At 45.6% G+C, this 12,867-nt stretch overlaps 1 protein-coding gene across 6 annotated transcripts in view; it reads right to left on the reverse strand.

The window, feature by feature from the left end:
* Positions 1-27: 27 nt before the first annotated feature.
* The window catches only part of MSH5 (mutS homolog 5), a 30,917-nt gene continuing 18,077 nt past the window's right edge, over positions 28-12,867 (reverse strand). For 5 of the 6 annotated variants that reach the window (XM_053601386.1, XM_053601387.1, XM_053601388.1 and 2 more), the window contains exons 13-25: positions 4,684-4,812; positions 4,219-4,291; positions 3,976-4,085; positions 3,686-3,766; positions 3,368-3,455; positions 2,956-3,145; positions 2,717-2,843; positions 2,091-2,240; positions 1,411-1,485; positions 1,060-1,203; positions 723-860; positions 505-578; positions 28-282 (exon numbers count right to left, since the gene is read on the reverse strand). In XM_053601386.1, coding sequence (XP_053457361.1) covers positions 171-282; positions 505-578; positions 723-860; positions 1,060-1,203; positions 1,411-1,485; positions 2,091-2,240; positions 2,717-2,843; positions 2,956-3,145; positions 3,368-3,455; positions 3,686-3,766; positions 3,976-4,085; positions 4,219-4,291; positions 4,684-4,812 — 1,491 coding nt within the window. In that variant the 3' untranslated portion in view covers positions 28-170. The remainder of the gene's footprint in view (positions 283-504; positions 579-722; positions 861-1,059; positions 1,204-1,410; positions 1,486-2,090; positions 2,241-2,716; positions 2,844-2,955; positions 3,146-3,367; positions 3,456-3,685; positions 3,767-3,975; positions 4,086-4,218; positions 4,292-4,683; positions 4,813-12,867) is intronic. The other variant, XM_053601385.1, reaches the window with a different exon arrangement.

Here is a 12,867-nt window from a genome sequence, read left to right on the forward strand (position 1 = left end):
TTTTGGCTGGCTTCCGGAAACAATAACTTTCTCCAAAATAAACTTTATTCCTATGTAAAACAAAACTTTTAGGGAAACTAAGAACTCTGGGTCTGAAGGAGATAAGCAAATAAAGAGGGATGGCAGCCAATCAGGGTCCCAGGAAGTTGGGGAGGGCAGAGGAAGGACTCTTAGATGATAGCAGTGGCAGTAGGCAGTACTTCCTGCCTCATGAAAATGTCCAAGTCCAGGTTAGAGTCTTCCAAATCCAGTTTCAGAAACTTGTCCACTAATCTCTGACAGCTAAAGGGGAGAGAGAATGGCAAGATTTATGGAAGAATGGATAACCAAATCCCAGAGCAGAGGGGAGAGGCTGTGGCATAGGAACCCCAGGACCTGGAAGATTTAGGGATGAGTCTTTGAAGGGCAAAATGCTGGAGAAGGCTGGCTGAGTCCCTGCAAAGGAGGACAGAGCTACAGGAGAAGGTGCTAGAGAGGGCAAAGACACTGAGGCAACACACTCACTTCTCCATTTGGTTCTCCTTCAGCAACTCCTTGACAGGCTTGATGGGTTTTCCACTGCGGATCAAGTCTAAAACCTACAAACAAGAAGGAAGGGGTAAGGGATGTTGGGGAAGAGAAGAGAAAATGAGGGCCAGAAATCCTGTAGTCCAGAAAAGCAGAGCAGGGCCAATGGAAGGAAGCCCTGAGGTGGAGGCAGATGGACATTCAGATCTTATCACCTCCTTGCCACGAGCAATGAGTCTATCAGGAAGCCCAGCCTGGGCAGCTGTGTAGGACGCATGGCTGGCCTTGGCAACACCTTCGCAAACCTGATAGAAGAAGACCAGATCGTTCCCATCCTCACAGGTCTCCATGGTCTTAAAAGAGAATAAAAAGGGACAGTGTATTCTCAATCACCTGCTTCCTGCCCTGAAACCCCTGGCCAGTCCCTGTGGGAAGTGAGAAAAGGGATGTGGTCTCTGTGCTTAGGGAACCACTGTTCTGATAGAGAAGCCGATCTCTCCTCTGGAAAATGCTCAGTCCAGGGGATCCTGGGGGCTAGATTGGTTTCCTCACCAAATACTGCACAAAGGGCCCCTGTGGCAGCAGCTGTAGCTGAACAAGGCTCAGAAAGTTGGTGGCCACAAAGATGTAGGGACATGTGGGGCCAAGCGCCAGCCAGTGTCGGAGCACAGCAGCCAGAAGTGCAAGTCCATCCACCTGTACAGAGGCCACAGGTGAAGGTGCAGAACCATGAGGGGCCCACACGCCCCCTGCACCTACTCTGGCCTTTCCCTACCTTGTGGTCTCTCTTTTCTACTCACACATCCCTATTCTTGTCACAGGGCTCAGTCCCATCCTCAGCCTCACCCTCCTTCACCCTCCTCCATTTTCCCTCCTTAGTTCCTCATTAGCTTCTCTCCTCACCGTGTTGGTTCCTTTTCCAAATTCATCAATAAGGACCAGAGACTGTGCAGTGGCATTGTTCACAGCCTTTGCCACCTGCTGGGCATGAGGTCAACAAGGAAAAGTTTCATTAGTATTCAAGGCCCGTAATGCACTGACCAAAGTCTGCCTATGAACAGAGCTGTGTATGCCCACCCCGCTGCACCTTCAATGGTGAGGTGCATGGGTTTTTTTTGTTTGTTTGTTTTGAGACAGTCTTACTATGTTGCCGTTGGTAGAGTGCCATAGCATCACAGCTCACAGCAACCTCAAACTCTCTTGCCTTAGCCTCCCAAGTAGCTGGGACTACGGGTGCCCACTACAATGCCCGGCTATTTTTTGGTTATAGTTGTCGGTGTTTGGCAGGCCCAGGCTGGGTTGAACCCTCCAGCTCCCGTGTATGTGATGGCGCCCTAGCCGCTGAGCTATAGGCGCCGCGCCAAGGTACATGTTTTTTCATCCTTCACTGCCAACAGTACCTCACAAGAAGCAAGGATTGAAGAAAGGTTTGTGGAATTGATTGCTCCAGCCTCTGACCTGGGTGCCCCCTGATCCTATTATATGGGAATACAGCAGAGACTGCTTTCCTGTTCTGAGCATTCTCAGGGATTCCTTCCCCATTATTCCCTTCCCCAAGCCCACCTCCCTTTGCTCCCTTTGACCTGGTTGAGGTCGATCATGAAGGTAGAGAGGCCAAGGGAGATGGATTCGCAGCTATGAATTTGAGTGAAGATGGCGTTTACTGTCCCAATTTCAGCCTCCTCTGCTGGCACAAAGCTGCCCAGAAGGGCCATGAATGTGATCAAGCCTACCTGAATAGAGGAGGAAACAGGGCTGGGGCCTGGTGCGGTGGGCTGAGGTGAGAGGATCAACTGAGGCAGCTAGATAGATGTCTGAATGATAGATCAAAGAGAAATGGATACAGTATCATAGGAGAAAAAAGGAAATAGGGCACATTTGTCCCTCTTCTCCCCCAAGCCTGATCAAAGTCCCTAATTTAGTCAGTAAAGAGGCATAGGGAAGTAGGCAGTCGCACACTAGGGGGTGGCATGTACCTATTCAGAGGTAGGTACAGGGAATTCAAGCTATGGAAAGATTCATTAGTGTGTGGCTCTGGCTCATCAGAGAATGAGAACACGTGAGGTAGAAGAGCAGGGGTGTGAGTAGTGGTCTCTTCACGACAGGTAGGGTCAGAACACAGTGGAGAAAAGCTAGTCTGGGTTGGTCAGCAGATGGGGGTAAAGAAGATGGAGAAGATGTCAGAGGCCCAAGCTGTGGGACTCCTCACCTGTTTGAGGTATATGCTCTTTCCTGAGGAGTTGGGTCCAGTGATGACTTTGATCCTCCCTTTGTCCCCACTGCATTCTGCAGAGTTGGGCACGAAGGTTCGGGCACAGAGTTCCATCAGAGGATGTCTGCAGTGGTGGAGAGGCACCTCACATGGCCCATGGATCCACATGGGTGAACCCCAGAATATGGGGCCTTTGAGCCCCTTGTGTCTATACCTCCATCCTCTTCTAGTCTCACCTGCCATTTTGGATTCGTACTCCAAGGAGCTTGGGGGAGTAACGGGGTCTTGAGTAGCCATAGTCCCGGGCAGCACTAGCAAGAGCCAGCAGGACATCCAGACGGGAGGCAAGGTCCAATACCCGGGTCAAGACAGTGGCCCGTGCCAGCACCTGGCACTGCAGCTGGTACATCAACAGGGTCTCCTGGTCTGGGGGTGGATGAGGGAGGGAGCTGAGGGTCAGCTCCAGGGAAAAGTAAAGGAGAGACAGAGGTCTACAGAAGGGCCTGGAAACAAGTGTACAGATACCGTCTGAAACTCCAAAGACATTCAGAGGAAAAGATGCAGAATCAGAGTAAGAAAAACAAAGCAGGTAGAGAGGCATTCCTGAGCTGCTCACTCCCCTCCAGCCATTCACTGGCTTCTCCTCACCTCGGATCTCACAGTGCAGGTCTCCCAGCAATGCATCCAATTCCTTGGTTCGACCACTACGATAGTGTAGCTTCTCCTCTGAGAGAAACTGGGTACAAGTGTTCAAAGTTGTGGGCTTTATATCTCTTGGTCTTCCTCTTTTCTCCCAAAGCTGATCAGTGGCTGGAGCCACTGTCTTCTCCCACCTTTCTAACCCCACCTCCATTGTCCCACCATGACTTCTTTCTCCTGTTGGGCGCTGCTAATGGGGTAAGGCCCTCAATCAAGTATTGATTCATTTTCCTTGTCACCTCCCTGAACAGAGGTCAAAGGTCTTACCATGAAGTCCAGTCCCTCAATCTCAAAGTCAGGGGCCTCTACCATGGAAGGCAAGCGGGGAATAGAAAGAAGGAAGCCAATCTGGGGAGAGAAAAGAGGAGATACTCTACTCTCCTACTGGGAGACTCACTGGGCACCTTCTCTCTTAGAGGAACCCAGAGACTTCTGTATTCTCAGCAAAAGGTGTTTATGTTCCCCTAAAATTTTTCTTATATACTAATATATTCTTCCTAGGCCTAATATCTCCCCTAAAAGATTCCTGGAGGCTACACCCACTCTCCTGTCCTCACCAGAGGGATGTAGATGACACTGCATGAAGGAATACGAGTGTCCAGATTTTCCAGCTCTTTGCGGGCAACCTCAGTGAGGAAACTGGGAAGTCCCATCAGCCTTCGCTTTTCTAGGAGGGTGGAAGACACATAGATATCAAATTGAGGTTCCTGCCTGGTTGCTATGAAGATCCCCAGCTGTGGTGACTGTCTGCCAAGGATGGTGCCCATCACTGCACAGGCTCCTGCACACCAAACACTCACTCTCATCAATTTCAGGATCTATGTTGGGGAGGACCGTGAAGCGATTTTCAGCAAGACTGCCCTCAAAGTCTACCTGAGGAGATAAGAAGTCCAGTTCTTAGCACCCAGCCCCTTATTCATGTCCTGCTCCTCAGCTCTCCTTGGGCCCCAATTCTCCCTGCGGTTCTGCTTTACCTTCACCCTCCAGACACTTCCTTAAGTTCTATCACCTTTCATCATCAGATTTTTTTTTAATTTTATTTTTAATTTAAAGGAGTTTTTTTATTCAAAGGTATAACTGGATAAGTAGATTTGTTTACCATTCCATCATTCCATTTTTAACCACCTAACTGACCTCAACATCGTCCATGCTTTCCCTTCTCCCCCATCACCTTCCCTGTAGAGAACCAGGCCCTAGTCTCTCTCCACTCTTGAGTCCCATCTCACTTCCCAACCTCCCCAAGTGCTCTCTTTCCTTCCACTCACCACCTTCCCAATGAGGCTGGCAATGTGGTGCAGGTCATCAGAGAACTCTTGGGCGATGTCCCGAAAGAGCTGGATGGACTGAGGCAGGGAGCGGCAGGCATCCCTTAGGCCCAGAGCACTGTACACAGTCTGTGGGAGAAATGAACTGAGGAAAGTGGCGGTGTATGCAGGCTGGGTTGAGGTGAGAGGACATGGATCAACTAAGAAGAATAAAGATCAACAGAGGAAAGCACATCAACAAAGAGAGAGTTCTCCAAGGCAAAAAGAAAACAGTGAGGGAGAAAATGGCATCTATAAAACTATGTGCCAGGCACTGCACTAAACATTGAAATTACAACTAAGATATGATCCCTTTCCCAGCTGAGCTGATAGTGTACTAAAGAAGACAGAAATAGGTGGTGCCTGTAGCTCAGTTGGCAAGGGCACCGGCCACGTACACCTAGGTTGGCAGGTTGGAACTCGGCCCAGGTCTGCAACCAAAAAAAAAATAGCCAGGCATTGTGGCAGGTGCCTATAGTCCCAGCTATTTGGGAGGCTGAGACAAGAGAATCACTTAAGCCCAGGAATTGGAGGTTGCTGTGAGCTGTGACACGACAGCACTCTACCCAGAGTGACAGCTTGAGACTCTCAAAAAAAAAAGAAAAAAAAAAAAAAAGACAGAAATATATCCTGAAGATGTAAAAATAAGGTGTTAGGTACTCTGATAGAGGGACAATGCCAGCATTGGGAAAGAGAGAACAGGAAGGGAGCCACTGAGAGTTAATTTCCCAACCTGCAGCAGATGATCTAACTACTGATTAGACTGAGTGGACAGACCAAATCCCTTGGACATTTATGGAGCCTTCCTTTGTGGTACGAGATATGTAAAGCATTTAAATCAAGGGGGCTATAATATAGCCATCATGGAAACAAGCAACCAAAAAAAGTGATTACCCATGAGATACACTGACCAAGTTGTAGAACTGACTAAAGTAACTAAAGAAGCTCACAGAGTAAGTCTTATTCTGTGGCTAGGATAGTTTGGGATATCTTTGCAGAGAAAAGGAAATAAGTTGGCCTTAAATAAGGCTACTAAAAAGGCAGGCAGGCTGGCACTGTGTGTGAGGGCAAGAATATGCATGGGCTAATGAATAGAAGTAGGAATCAGAGCTAATATTTACTGACTGCTTACTCTGTGCCAGGCAATGTTCTAAACTTTTACATGTGTTAATTTCATTCATTCCTCAGAATGCTCCTATGAGGTAGGTCCTAGCACTATCTCAATTTGACAGATGAGCAATTTGAAGTACAAAGAGGAGATGTAATTTCCTCAAGGTCTCACACTGACTAAATGGAAGAGCTGGGATTTGAACCCAGATGTCTGGCTTTTAACCATCCTGTTATACTGAGCAGGGACACAGGTATCCTAAGCAGAGGTCTTAAATGCAGCCCAGTCTAAAAGAAGCAGAGGGTAAATATTAATGAGCAGTGGGAAAGGGAGATACAAATAGACATATCTACTCAATTTTTTTTTTTTATTCAGAATCATTATCCTAAGGGCAGTGACTCTTTTTTTTGAGACACAGTCTCAATATGTTGCCCTCAGTAGAGTGCTGTGGTGTCACAGCTCACAGCAACCTCAAACTCTTGGGTTCAACAGATTCTCTTGCCTCAGCCTCCCAAGTAGCTGGGACTACAGGTGCCTGCCACAACGCCTGTCATTGTTGGTTAACTGGCCTGGGTCGGGTTCGAACCCACCAACTTTGGTGAATGTGGCTGGCGCCGTAACCACTGTGCTACGGGTGCCAAGGCATCTACTCATATTTTTAAAAACAGATTACTCAATGTCTTAAATATATATAATACAGATAATTAGAACCAGATTTCTCACTATCAGAAAAAGAAGTTGCAAATAAGTAAAGGAAAAAAAGTCTAGAGTGAACTTTGTGGTATTGGATTGGATCAGTGGTATCATTATGAACTCAGGAGATTAAAATAGATAAATATAGGAATATAGATGTATATGCATAGACTAGTATATGTATATACCTACATATATTATGCATAGATTAATATATATATATATATATATATATATATATATATATATATATATATACATACACATACATACATTTCCTAGCTCTGTCTATGGTGATGGCTTAGAAGTGTTAGATACCCCAGTAGCAATAACTACACCTAACAGCCAGATCTTGGCTTCTAATGCCATTCTCCAAAAAGTAACAGGGCTTTTTTTTTTTTCTTTTTTTGTAGAGACAGAGTCTCACTTTATGGCCCTCGGGTAGAGTGCCGTGGCCTCACACAGCTCACAGCAACCTCCAACTCCTGGGCTTAAGGCAATTCTCTTGCCTCAGCCTCCCGAGTAGCTGGGACTACAGGCGCCCGCCACAACACCCGGCTATTTTTTGGTTGCAGTTTGCAGGCGGGGTTTGAACCCACCACCCTCGGTATATGGGGCCGGTGCCTTACTGACTGAGCCACAGGCGCAGCCCGAGTAACAGGGCTTTTTAGAGAAACTAATTCTGGAGCTCCAGTGGCGCAATCAGTTAGCGCACGGTACTTATATGACAGTGCGAGAAACTAATTCTGAACTAAGACAAGGAAAGTACAAAGTCTGAAGCTAAAAAATCTAGGAAGTGCTCAAATTAAAACTATTGGAGGTCATGTAAAAAAGGCATAATCAAAAGCCAACCAGAGGCTCAGCGACTGTAGCTCAGCGGCTAGGGCACCAGCTACATACACCAGAGCTGTCAGGTTCAAATCCAGCTCTGGCCTGCCAAACAACAGTAGTCCCAGCTACTTGGATGGCTGAGGCAAGAGAATTGCTTAAACCCAAGAGTTTGAGGTTGCTGTGAGCTGTGACGCTACAGCACTCTACCAAGGGTGACGCAGTGAGACTCTGTCTCAAAAAAAAAAAACACCAGCCAACCAGAGGTAGGTCTGGTGACACAAACCTACAGTCCTAGCTACTTGGGAGGCTGAGATAGGAGGATGGATCCCAGTAGTTTAAGACCAGCCTGGGCAACATAGTGAGACATCATCTTGTAAAAAAAAACAAAAAACAACATGAAAGAACTCCCAATGACCAAGCCTAAACCTTATTTGAGCAGAAATGCAGAAATAAATATTGACAGGGGCTGGGTGCAGTGGCTCACATTTGTAATCCTGTCTTGGAGGCTAAGACAGGTGGATTGCCAGAGCTCACAGGTTCGAGACCAGCCTGAACAAGAGTGAGACCCTATCTCAAAAAAATAGCCAAGCATTGTGGCAGATGCCTGTAGTCCTAGCTACTTGGGAGGCTGAGGCAAGAGAATCGCTTAAGCCCAGGAGTTTGTAGTTGCTGTGAGCTATGACACCACGGCAGTCTACCAATGGTGGCAAGCGAGATTCTGAAGGAAAGAAAGAAAGAAAGAAACAGAGAGAGAGAGAGAGAGAAAGAGAGAGAGAAAGAAAAGAAAGAAAGAAAAAGAATATATATATATAAAGAGTCTCACTATGTTGCCCTGGGTAGAGTGCTGTGGCATCACAGCACACAGCAACCTCAAACTCTTGGGTTTAAGTGATTATCTTGCCTCAGCCATCCAAGTAGCTGGAAATACAGGTGCCCACCACAAGGCCAGGCTATTTTTTTGTTGCAGTTGTCACTGATGTTTAGCTGGCCAGAGTTCGGTTCAAACCCACCAGCCTCAGTATTTGTGACTGAGGCTGTGCTACAGGTACCAGCCAAAATAAATAAATATTCATAGCATTGAATAACTCATAAAAATAAGTGAGATAATTGTACTATGATTATGTAGGATGTTAGTATAAAATGGATGAAAGATTATATAAGGACTCTATAATTTTTTTTTTTTTTTTTTGTAGAGACAGAGTCTTACTTTATGGCCCTCGGTAGAGTGCCATGGCCTCACACAGCTCACAGCAACCTCCAACTCCTGGGCTTAAGTGATTCTCTTGCCTCAGCCTCCCGAGTAGCTGGGACTATAGGCGCCCGCCACAACGCCCAGCTGTATTTTGGTTGCAGTTCAGCCAGGTCCGGGGTTTGAACCCGCCACCCTCGGTATATGGGGCCGGCGCCTTACCGACTGAGCCACATGCGCCGCCCAAGGACTCTATAATTTTTGCAACTTTTTCTTTTTTTTGGATAGAGCCTCAAGCTGTCTCTCCCTGGGTAGAGTGCTCACAGCAATGTTCAACTCCTGGCTTAAGCGATTCTCCTGCCTCAGCCTCCCAAGTAGCTGGGACTACAGGCACCCGCCACAACGCCCAGCTACTTTTTTTCTTTTAGAGACAGAGTCTCACTTTATCACCCTTGGTAGGGCATAACACAGTTCACAGCAACCTCCTGTTCCTGGGCTTAGGTGATTGTCTTGCCTCAGCCTCTACAGGTGCCCACCACAACGTCCAGCTATTTTTTTGTTGCCAAAGCCCCCACCCAGTTTGGCTGGGGCTGCGTTCAAACCCGCTACCCTCGGTATATGGGGCCGGTGCCTTACCTACTGAGCCACAGGCAACACCCCACCCGGCTATTTTTTGGTTGTAGTTGTCATTGTTGTTTGGCAGCATGGGCTGGATTTGCAGCATGGGCTACAGGTGCCGAACCAATTTTTGCAACTTTCAAGTCTCAATTATTTAAAAAATAAATAGTGGGTGGCACCTGTGGCTTAGAGGGGTAGGGCATCGGCCCCATATGCCAGAGGTGGCAGGTTCAGGCCCAGCCCTGGCCAAAAAAAACTGCAAATAAAATAAAATAAAATAATAGTTAAAAATCGGCTCAATGCCTGTAGCTCAGCAGCTAGGGCACCGGCACCAGCCACATACATCAGAGCTGGGAGGTTGGGTTCAAACCCAGCCCAGGCCTATATAACAACAATGATAACTACAACAAAAAATAGCTGGACATTATGGTAGGCACCTGTAGTCCCAGCTACTTGGGAGGCTGAGGCAAGAGAATCACTTAAACCCGTCATGAGCTGTGATGCTACAGCACTCTACCGAGGGCTACATACTGAGACTCTTGTCTCAAAAAATAATAAAAATAAAAAATAATAATGAAGGATCAGTCTCAAAATTCAAAGAAAGAAAATGTTTATTTATAAGTGGTAAGAAGGATGGAGACCACAATTAGTCAAGTATACTTTGTAACTATGTAAATATTTTATATACTTATAAAATAAAGCAAAAGTTGAAAAAATAACTCCTAAAAATAAAAAATAAAATGGAATAAATGAACATATATGTATATACAAGTAGTAATATAACCACATAGAAAGACATTATTCCAGGTGACTAAAACATAGTAATTGACTATGTATCACTAGTAGGGACAAAAAGAACTGTTTCTACTTCCTACTCTCCCTTAAAAAAAAAAGTAAACAATTTCTCAATAATAATAATAATACTAGTGGGCGGCGCCTGTGGCTCAGTCAGTAGGGTGCCGGCCCCATATACCGAGGGTGATGGGTTCAAACCCGGCCCCGGCCAAACTGAAACCAAAAAATAGCCAGGCATTGTGGCGGGTGCCTGTAGTCCCAGCTACTTGAGAGGCTGAGGCAAGAGAATCGCTTAAGCCCAGGAGTTGGAGGTTGCTGTGAGCTGTGTGAGGCCACAGCACTCTACTGAGGTCCATAAAGTGAGACTCTGTCTCTACAAAAAAAAAAATAATAATAATAATAGTAATAGTTGGTAGTAGTGCTGGTAATGCAAATCTAAGATTGTCGTGCATGTAGTATGGGGAAAAGCAAATGAATGATAATTTTATCATTTCTAGAGTTATTAAGAACAGGATTTTCAGGGTGGAAGAAAGGAAATATTGATGAGAGTAAGTAAAGGAATATAGGAGGTAAGAACCGTGTGGTTCTGCATTTAAATTAGGGGTACCAGTACCAATTTGTCATGTATTTTACTTTTTTTTTTCCTAAGACAGCTTCAAACTGTCACCCTGGGTAGAGTACCATGGCATCACAGCTCACAGCAACCAACATCCAGCTCCTGGGCTTAAGTGCCCGCCACAATGCCGGGCTATTTTTTGGTTGTAGTTGTCATTGTTGTTTGGCAGGCTCAGGCTGGATTTGAACCTGCCAGCTCTGGTGTATATGGCTGGCGCCTTGGCCGCTTGAACTACAGGCACCTAGCCATATCTGATACATTTTGTCAAACCAGAGAACTAGGAAGCTGTTAAAGTCTACTGGGAAGCTGGGTGTGGTGGCTCACGCCTGTAATCCTAGCGATAAAGTGAGACTCTGTCTCTAAACAAAAAATAACAATAGCCAGGTGTTGTGGCAGGCACTAGTAGTCCCAGCTACTTGGGAGGCTGAGGCAAGAGAATCACTTGAGCCGAAGAGTTGGAGATTGCTGTGAGCTATGAGCCACAGTACTCTACTGAGGGTGAAAAAAGTGAGATTCTGTCTCAAAAAAAAAACAAAGAAAAAATGGGCAGCGCCTGTGGCTCAGTGGGCAGGGCACCAGCCCCATATACCAAGGGTGGCAGGTTCAAACCTGACCCCGACCAAACTGCAACCAAAAAAATAGCTAGGCATTGTGGCAGGCACCTGTAGTTCCAGCTACTCAGGAGGCTGAGGCAAGGGAATCACCTAAGCCCAGGAGTTGGAGGTTGCTGTGATCTGTGTGATGCCACAGCACTCTACCGTGGATGATAAAGCGAAACTGTCTCTACAAAAAACAAACAAACAGTGACCGAGGTGGCAAGTTTGAACCCGGTTCAGGCCAGCTAAACAACTGCAACAAAAAAATAGCCGGTTGTTGTGGCAGGTGCCTGTAGTCCCAGCTACTCGGGAGGCTGAGGCAAGAGAATCGCTTGCTCCCAAGAGTTTGAGGTTGCTGTAAGCTGTGATCCCACAGCACTCTACCGAGGGCAACACAGTGAAACTCTATCTCAAAATAATAATAATAATAAATAATAAATAAAGTCTACTGTGGTCATGTGTTTTTTATTCTTTTTTTTTTTTTGGTTTTTGGCCGGGGCTAGGTTTGAACCCGCCACCTCTGGCATATGGGACCGGCACCCTACTCCTTGAGCCACAGGTGCCGCCTCTTTTTTTTTTTTTATTAAATCATAGCTGTGTACATGGGGCATCATTCACTAGCTTCACAGAGTGTTTGACACACTTGTTTTTTTTTTTAGAGACAGAGTCTCACTTTATCACCCTCCGTAGAGTGGCATGGTGTCACATAGCTCACAGCAACCTCCAACTCTTGGGCTTAGGTGATTTTCTTGCCTCAGCCTCCAGAGTAGCTGGGACTACAGGCACCCGCTTCAACGCCTGGCTTTTTTTTGTTGCAATTTGGCTGGGGCCGGGTTTGAACCTGCCACCCTTGGTATATGAGGTCAGCCCCCTACCCACTGAGCCAGAGGTGCCGCCCTGGGGTCATGTTTAAAAGACTTAGAAACAAGTATGAAGAGGCTCCCATTTGCCAGAGATGGAATGATTTTAACACATGTAAAGATATAAAATGCAAAAAAAATTTAAAAAGATATAAAATGCAGTGGACTGAAACATATGTGTAAATCCGTAAGTTCATAATGGTACTAAAACAACTACAACAGTAACCAAAAAACTCACTGGCTACCTCGGAGGATTGTAGGAAACTAATTTACTATATTGACAGTGGTAAATAAAAATGAAGGAAAAAAATCAAACAATTTTCTATATTTCTGTATAAATTTTAACACTAGTCAGTAAACATACATGAGAGGAAGTTTATCTTTTCTGAAATTTCTGGCCAATAAATGAAGAAGGAATAACAGATTTAGAATAACACTACTTTACAGTCCCTAAAGAATTAATAGATTTAGGTATTAAACATCAAAAGCTGCTAACATCACCAAAAGAGGGATAGACATATCAGACATTATTTTCCTCTATTATGAAACAATATTGAAAAAAACTTGAACCTAGTCATGCTTCTATATCTACTAATTTACAGAAGTTATATAAGAGAAAGAAATATGTCAAAAACACCTGGGTAATATAAACAGCAAAATCCAGGCTAAGGGAAACATTATGGGACAAATAATAAAATAGGTTCTTTGACACATAACTTGCAAAGGGAAGAAAAAAAGAGAGAATGAGGGAGGTGAGATAAAGAAGGAACCCCCAGCTTAAAGAAGACTAAAGAGCCATCATCCCATTCATTGCTAGATGTTGACTGTATGTGGATCCT

This window comes from Nycticebus coucang, chromosome 9, assembly GCF_027406575.1.
Source record: "Nycticebus coucang isolate mNycCou1 chromosome 9, mNycCou1.pri, whole genome shotgun sequence".
In the NCBI taxonomy this organism is placed as follows: Eukaryota; Metazoa; Chordata; class Mammalia; order Primates; family Lorisidae; genus Nycticebus; species Nycticebus coucang.